Here is an 8,600-nt window from a genome sequence, read left to right as displayed (position 1 = left end):
CGCAAATTGTTTGCAGATTTGAACCTTGTCACATTAAGCCAATATGACGTCATCTTGAAGTGGCATTATCGGGACACTGAGGGTGCCATACATTGTTATTTATCTAGCCCACTTTGTCCCACTGCTGGGCAAAGGCCTCTCCCAAATCTTTCACCGATTCTCAATCGTGGCCAACGTAAAACCAGCCTGTATAAATATATTCTGGCTGCAAAAAGGTTACTCGTCTAATTCATGACCTTACTAATGGTTGCTTAACCTAAATTTTACTCAAGATGTTTTTAATTTGTTTCGATTTAACCCTCATGGAACGGAACTCTAAATACAGTTTGCAATAGAAATGTACTGTCAATTTAAGTCTTCAAGATGGCGGGCAAGTCTGTCATCAATTTGTGGGTAATATACTTTTGAAAAAGCAAAACAAACGAGTCTACTATTTTTTGATATTATACTTACCGAATAAATATAATTTTACTTTTCTGACAGCTCATTAGAATCTTCATAAGCTGCAAAACTGACAGGTATTTATATTTTTGCACATAATAAAATACTTATTGCCATATTAATTTAAAACGATGCACAGTATCTTTAATATCTTTAATTTATGCATCGCAACGCCCACAAAACCCCTAGACACCTCACTCCAGTCGACCGCTCTCTGTCAACACATGATCCTCACAACTCTCACACAGGTCGCTCGTCACTCGTCACTCAACAATTAGAATTAGTTTCGACCAGTACCGTGAGCCGGAAACACTTCCGCGTTAACGTTGACCTTGAGAGCTCCAATCAGAATGCAGGACCCCGCTTCCTCCACCTCAGATAGTTGACAGAATTGTTTTGGAGTATTACACTGAGTATTAGGTGTCTATGGGTTGAAAATATAGTTATAATAAGCAAGGGTGCTTTTATTGCACAAAGTATATTATTAACAGATTTTATTTTTACAATATTTTGTTTCCGTCATTCGTATGTGTTAACCTGGCGCTATATTTATATATTAATGTCTATTTACCTAAATATTTGTTTGCAAAGTTTGAGATATCAATCTCTGGCAACAAAATAGTTGTGATACAGTCTGGCAACTGTCTACCAACTATAACGAAACAGGTTTATCTGGCACGACGTCGTCTATAAAAATGTTTTGATGAAGTTGGAACTTGTTGAAGTCAAACTGTTGCTAGAATTGGCAACAAAACATTTGTAAGATAGTTGGGCAATTTTTTTGTTGCTAGTGATCGCTGGTTATTAAATATTAATGATGTACAACACAAATGTCAATAAAATATTTAATGAAATGTCACAAATATACCGTTAAGATGGAGTTAATCGACTTTTGAATTGACCATTATAAAAATCTTGAATCAAACCTGTAGACAAGTCACATTACTCCTCGCGCTAACGCTGACGAATCACTCAAATGTATTGAACTGACAAGTCAAAGTCACGTCACATGTCGAAACGGAATGTCATTTGAAAATTTTTAGTTACTTTAATATTTATTTCGTATGCAATTGTCTTGTTTTAAGAAGAAATAAAGATACTTATATTAATGCAGTCACATTGTGAATTTGACTTGTCAGTTCAATACATTTGAGTGATTCGACAGCGTTAGCGTGAGAAGTAATGTAACTTGTCAACAGGCTCAAATGTCAGGTGCTTTGGAGAATTGAAGTATAGTCCAATGGCCTTGGCCTTTGCCTAAGGTCTGGCCTTTTTCCTAGACCCTAGGTTCAAGACCTTTGTCTATGGTTATTGATATCAAGTGTCTATGCCATATAATGTATTGTTAACTGACAAATATTTACTAATTACAAATAAATGTATACCAATGAGGAGTTTATAGAAAATATTACGATTTGTATGTTTTATAGTTACGTGAAATATATTGACAGAATTATTTATTTTTTTGTTTCATTTTTGCCTAAAACACGATTATTTCGGATAGGATATCACAAATGACTCCTTCCGCTTCAGGTTGAGCGGGAGGGTCAGACTTCTACTGACCAAAACCCACCCATGTTCCTTCCTTTGCCCTTCGTGTACCAGGGCCATGGTAACCTTCGGACAATCCCCTTAAAACTTATTAGCAAAGAAATAAAACCAAGAAAAAAATAGTACAAAATATTTATTTTTTTGTAAATACGACGGATGAAACCACACTGCCAACTTTCCCGCCAAACTTGAACTGTGGAGTTGGTATCACCCGTTTCAATTTCATTTTCTCAGAGAAATGCTTTATTAACTCTTCATCGGTCCAATTGCAAGACGTTATTATAAATAAACCTGGAAATAACAAATATCATTGAGAGGTGGTAGCTTCAATAGAAGACTGACTGACAGACTGACACTAGATTCTAATATTGTATTACTTGTTTGACGTTTAAAAGTGCCTTATACTGGTCTAATAGGGATGACGACTGGGTATAAAAAGAAAAAATCTCATTAGTCCCTCAGTTAGATAATTGAAAAGTATGAGACACGTATTTTTTCCTATTTCAGAATAACTAGAATTGACAAAGATTAACTGCTTTAAAGTTTAGGAGAGCGCGCTTGTGACCTAACGATATGGTAAAATTTATATTCAATCGTGACGTCACGCGTAAGTTTCATTCACTGTAATTTGGTCAATTTAAGTTTGCGGGGCAATTTAAAAAATACGTATCCATTATTATACATAAAACTACAAGACGGACACTGCAAAAAAAAATGTCATCATCCCTATTGAAATAAAGAATTTGACTTTGACTTCTGAGTCAGAAGAAGGGTTATACATATTTTTAACCTACTTCAAAAAGAAGGAACTCAAATAGCCAGCAGTTTTTACACATTAACTATCTCAGCACCTCCAGACTGGTTGAACCATTTTTTGGTGATTCTTAAATTTAATTTTATGTGAACTAGTTGTCATTTAGTGTCATATTTTCACCCTCCAACATGTTTGGCCCAGTACTTTTTAATTGAAATCGGTCGTATGTTTTTGTTATTTAATAATATAATTCAAATGTATGAATGATTTTCTGGCTAACCCAAACGACTGAACAAATTTTGATGAATAAGGTGAGATTATGAAATTGCGGCATTGCCGTAGACTACGTACATTTTCAAAATAGAGGCAAAACAAAAATCGGTGTAGTGTTGAGGTGGGGTCAAATAGAATTTAACAATCTATATTTATTACAATTCTCAGACATTACTGAGAAACGGTGGAAGAAAACCTGAGGACACCTGCTTACAAAATTCTTGTGCTGAATACACAAAAAATGCCCTAGGTGGGACTCGAAACCACGACCTCAACAACAGGAGTCACACCCACAAACCACTAGACCAACAGGCTAACCTACCTTCTTCACTTAACATTTCAGCGACTTGATCTATATATTTCTCTCTGTGTTTCTTAGGGTCGTCTGGATTTAATCCTATTGCATCATATGTGCCTTTATCATGAATAATACCGAACTTGCCGAGCTCAGCAACACTGTCTTGTGTGATATTGAAAACCTGTAAAGAAAAACGTAGTTGTTAATTGACTGATCCTACTAATATTATAAGTTTGTATGTATGGATATTTGTTCATCTTTCACGCAAAAACCACTGAACAGATTTAGACGAAATTTGGTACACAGATAGTTTATAACTAGGATTAACACATTGAATAGTTTTTATCCCGATTTTATGTTCTCGCTGGATCATTTTTGTGTTCTAGCGGACATTTGTTTCTATTTTTTGAAAAAAAAAAAAAAATTTTTTTTTCATTGTATTAATTTATAGTTTCGAATAATAGAATCGTTAATGAAGATCCCGGAATTAAAATACTCACAGCGAAATTGTCACATTGGTGATCACAGGACTTAAAAATGCGACGAGGGATGTCGGATTTCAAGTTTTTAAATGTCTCTTATCGCTGAACTGAGTGATATGGTTTTTTTTTTATATTTTTCCCTGATCTGTTATCACTTGGCCTTTCATCCGGTCTCAGATTATCGTTGAGTTTTAGGACACCCTGTATAAATATGAATCCCTATTTCTCTTGTTGTATTATTTTGTTGTTGTATTTGTTATTGTCAAGAGGTTTTTATGAAAGAAAAATAGCGCTGATAATTATACAATATAACAATACTTAACCACCATATTCAGTAATCCTGACTTTTGTTACGATAGTGATTTGTTGGATCCATCTCCGCCCCTATTAATAAAAGGCACCGGGAACGGGACCTACGTATTCACGCGGGTGAAACCGCGGGGCAACAGATAGTAATTAATATTTAGAAGCAAACCTTGTATTTAATATGCGGAAACTCTGTGTTTGAGACTTTCTTGGCGAGGGTTATGGCTTCTTCACAATAATCTATCCCGAGCAGGTTGGTGAGCCCCTCTCTAGCAAGCTCGGATAGTGTGTAACCATTTCCACAACCTGCAACATAGATATTCAGGATAAACATATTATGGACGCAAAAAAATCACGAAATATCTAAGACTAATTTGTTAAATGTTGTTAAAGAATTTCTGTATGATGAATATTGTAAACAATGATAGATTTTAAGCATTACACAGGCTCATGTATTTTTTGAATTGCTATTTTCTTGAAAAAGTTGATGTTTTTGTGTTCATGTTCAAAATCCATGTTGTTCATAAGACATGATTGTTCATGAGCATGTTCAAAATCGACTTGGCCAATTTTAGATTGGCTGTGCCCACAATCTTCTTTCAGAAGCCTTTTTTAGTTTTATGTACAACATAGGACATTATTGTACGACGTTAGTGTATAAAAATCAGGGACCGGCCGGATACTCATTGAAAGGGTTTTTGAAGGGGTTTTTTTAAGTGCTTCAAGAAAAAACCCTATGACATATGTTACACCTTCGAACGGATTACTGTAACCCTGTTCTGAACAGGTTACCCTTTCACAACCCTGTAACACTGTAACAGGGTAAGCCACTCCAACCTAAGACAATGTAATATGCACTCTTTATCATAGACATTAGTTTGAAAATAGTATAACCACGAGCGCACGTGACATCTTACCGCCCAGCGGCGCCATTGTTGCATTTACCGAGCGACTTGTAAACATGGAATAAAAATCATTGTGGATATGATCTTACAGTTTAATTTTGCTTGTCGCACATTTCAAACGTTGTGATATATATTTTTCGTGTCTATACTTGTAGACCAGGGTCGATAATTTTTAAAACCAAAAAAAATAATAGTAGGATGAAACCCATTAGAAAAGGAGGGGAATATTATAAATATGAAAGGAAAAATAATTTACGGGCAATCTGAGGTCGGGAAGGGGGTGGGAGAGACGTTTGAAGAGCAAAAAACGGATTTTCTCGATTTCCGGCAAAACTAAAATTCGTATCGAAAAAAGTCAAATGGCAAAGTTGTAGGAAATAAAAAGATCTAAAACTTTTGTGTTTACATTTTTTTCACATAACCTCAAAATTTATGTGAAAAATCCAAAAAACTAAGATTGTGGTTTTTTATTTTTATCTTTTACAAAAAAAATTGTAACGAAATTTGGTGAAAACTTACTTTTTTGTGTCCCAAATACGCTGTAATTTATTTGATTAAAAATATTTATTTTTTCACCTTATTTTGAATTAATATAAAAAAACACTCTAATTTTCAATCGAAAATTCACCCGTCAAATCTTCTCAGAAAATGCAAAAAAAAATAAAAAAAACTTGTATTCGATTTTTTTTAAAATTATTTTAAATAATTTCATCTAAAAAAATTGATCTCATTTTGTGTTCAATAGACCAATAATCGAGGAAGGTTTAAGGCTAGGTATATAAAATTACGCTGCAACTAATAGGAGCGAAGATTTAATGGAAAATGTGGCAAATACGGGGAAAAATATTAATCTTCGAGGGCATTCGTTTAAAAATTCCTAACTTATATCTTCTAACCACGCGGACGAAGTCGCGGGCAACAGCTAGTTACCTATATGGCTGGTTTTCTTATCATGCTGACATGACGCGACGTTTCGCGCGTAGGTAGTTTGTCCGAGAGGCGCGAGTCGCGGCGCGACGCGTCGGCGATAGAAGAAAATCAGCTGTAGTCTTAGTAAAGCAATGAGGGGCCGCTAGGGTGCAAGTATGCAGCTCAAGTTTAGTGGGTAATTCAGGGTAACACGAATAAAAGCCTTTCGTGAAGGTAACCACTTCAAAGGGTTAAGTTATTAAAGGGGTTAACCCCTTCACGTGGTTACCATAATGAAGGTGTTAACCATTTCGCTGGGTTTCGAGGATGTAACTCGAACAAAAGGTAACACTGCGATATGAGTTACCCCGTGTACGGGTTACCCTGTCAAACGGCTTAACTCTAAAGTGGGGTTGTCCGGTCCCTGATAAAAATTAAACACTGACTACACGGATGGCCGAGTGGTTGAGGTCACCACGCCAAAGCCTCCGTGCGCGTCGTGTCGCGGATTCGATCCCCGCGTAGGACAAGTATTTGTGTGATCCACAAATGCTAGTTCTGAATCTGGGTGTCTTTGTGTATGTGATTTGTATGTTTGTAAAACACTCCACGACACAAGGATTCAATTATTTACAGGGGTAGTAATTTCTTTAAAAAAAATTGGGCCATTTCCAAGATTTTTTACTTGAATCGACAACAAACTCACCTAAATCAATAACTGCTGTATCTTTATCTACACCACAGTTGCAGATCCAGTTGATAACTCTATCGGCACTGTCCTCACCAAACCACACGTCTCCTGGGTCTCCGTGTTCTACGAAGTTCTCAATTTCCTTAGTGTAGGCCTTCTGCCAGTAGTCCTGAGTACCAAGCTCTGATGGATCCAGTTCTGAGTCTTCCATTTGTCTGTAAAAGTGGAATATTCTAATAATAATTAGTTATTAACTTTCATACAGTTCCATCTAGTCTCAAACTAAGCAAAGCTTGTATTATGACTAGTAGACAACTGATAAACATACTTATATATTTCTAAATACATATTACAGATTTAATCAGATGCTGAACAAGTGGTCATGTTTTCAGACAAAGATTTTTCCCTAAATAGGAATTGATCCCAGCATAACAGTCAGGGCCATAAACCACAAAACTAACAGAGCAGTGGACAAAAATTTGTAAGAATAATTAGAATTGATTGATAATAATATAGGTTAAATCTTAATGAATATTAAAAATAAGTCCTAATAAGGGATTATGAGTTGTTGTGTGATAGCTCTACGTAACATTCGATATTCAGGTCATTCCGGTAAGACTGGTAGCTTTAAAGTAGACATTAGAAAACATATAGAGGTTATTAAAGCTCACAATAACTGGAAAAATCTTTTTTTCTATTGATGTAATACCGAGTTTATAACTCGAGAAAAACATTATAAATAGCAGTATACGCAGTAGAATAAGATAGTTGACACCTTATCCACTAATTGAAGTACCATTTGTAGTAATTTTCAACGTACTTTCAGCAATAAAATAAAAAATTGTGATACTTTAAAAATACGCATAGGTTATGTAGTAAAATAGTTATATTGATGGAATAACAAATAATAAAAACGATATATGATATTTACTTACCTATTCTTTAAGTAAAATTACTTAAATATGTTATTTTCTATTAATGAATAATCGTAAAAATAGTTATTTATTTTGTGAAACTACACTCTGCAATCGTGTTTTCTTTTCAGAATGTCAAATCAATGTCAATTTGACACTTTTGAGGGATGTGTCTCGAATTCTCGATATTACGTTTAGACGATTATAAAGCAATTTTAGTGTAAAAACTTCTTTGGCAAAATGCTGCTGTTCAAAGACATAATATACGCTAGTAGAGTCTTTGCTGCTGTTAGAGTCGTTAGAGTGTAAATAATGTCTTTGGCTGCTGTGGAGTCAACTTACAGTTTGCGGGTAGAATCGACTAGTCATTCTTAGTCGATTTCTAACGTGTTACTATTACGTTACAAAAGTGTATAAATAACTCTTTGTACGTTTTCGATAACTCTCTCTATATATTATTCTGCTATCGTGACAAAGACAAAACATACACGGCATATCCATCACAAAATCATTTATTAGATTATTTAACTAAAAATAAATACAAACATATTTACAATAATAATTTCCACATCACAACGATTATTGCTACAAGAATTTTCATTTAAATACCCAAGGAAGAACAACAAGATACACATTTTAACAATAAATACCGTTCTAGCATTTTGGCGGGATTATAGAATTAGTTTATCCAGCCTGTACTAAAAGAAATTTAGGGGCACATTGTAGAGACTGCAATAGTTATGTTGTGATAATGTAATTCAAGAATACAAATTTTTGTACATTCTATCCCACTTGTGTGACGTTATAACTATTAACTACGTAAGCTAAACCTTCCAAGTTCTATAACGTTCTATACGACTTTTATGACGTCATAAGTTCATACCTCCCAGGTCATATATCTAATATATGGGCTCAATATGTAGATAGGATTACAAGAATATAATTTAAAGACTTATTTACATTTATATAATGTATGGAATCATGGAATGATAACTAGGCCAATATATTTACTTAAAACAAGCTTTAGCTTCTCGTGAAGCAAAGGCATAAATTGAAAAACTAATAGATTTAAAAAT

The 8,600-nt window shown here is 34.5% G+C and overlaps 1 protein-coding gene across 1 annotated transcript; it reads right to left on the bottom strand.

Annotated features, from left to right (window-relative positions):
• Nucleotides 1-2,108: 2,108 nt before the first annotated feature.
• On the bottom strand, nucleotides 2,109-7,673 carry LOC113508940 (EEF1A lysine methyltransferase 2). The gene is made up of 5 exons (XM_026892138.1): nucleotides 7,546-7,673; nucleotides 6,626-6,825; nucleotides 4,275-4,411; nucleotides 3,342-3,498; nucleotides 2,109-2,283 (listed from the first exon to the last, which is right to left on the bottom strand). Exons 2-5 carry the CDS (start codon nucleotides 6,819-6,821, stop codon nucleotides 2,126-2,128), a joined length of 648 nt encoding a protein of 215 aa, XP_026747939.1. The 5' UTR covers nucleotides 6,822-6,825; nucleotides 7,546-7,673; the 3' UTR covers nucleotides 2,109-2,125.
• Between the last annotated feature and the right edge of the window lie 927 nt (nucleotides 7,674-8,600).

The sequence above is a fragment of the Trichoplusia ni genome, chromosome 3, assembly GCF_003590095.1.
Source record: "Trichoplusia ni isolate ovarian cell line Hi5 chromosome 3, tn1, whole genome shotgun sequence".
NCBI lineage: Eukaryota > Metazoa > Arthropoda > Insecta > Lepidoptera > Noctuidae > Trichoplusia > Trichoplusia ni.
Note: the sequence above shows the minus strand (reverse complement) of the source record. Positions and strands in the feature narration are given on the sequence as shown.

Coding starts and splice junctions, on each gene's coding strand:
- LOC113508940 (XM_026892138.1), bottom strand. CDS start 6,821: ATGGAAGACTCAGAACTGGATCCATCAGAGCTTGGTACTCAGGACTAC. Junction 4,412..6,625: donor TACAGCAGTTATTGATTTAG/GTGAGTTTGTTG, acceptor TCTATGTTGCAG/GTTGTGGAAATGGTTACACA. Junction 3,499..4,274: donor TTCCGCATATTAAATACAAG/GTTTGCTTCTAA, acceptor TTTTCTTTACAG/GTTTTCAATATCACACAAGA.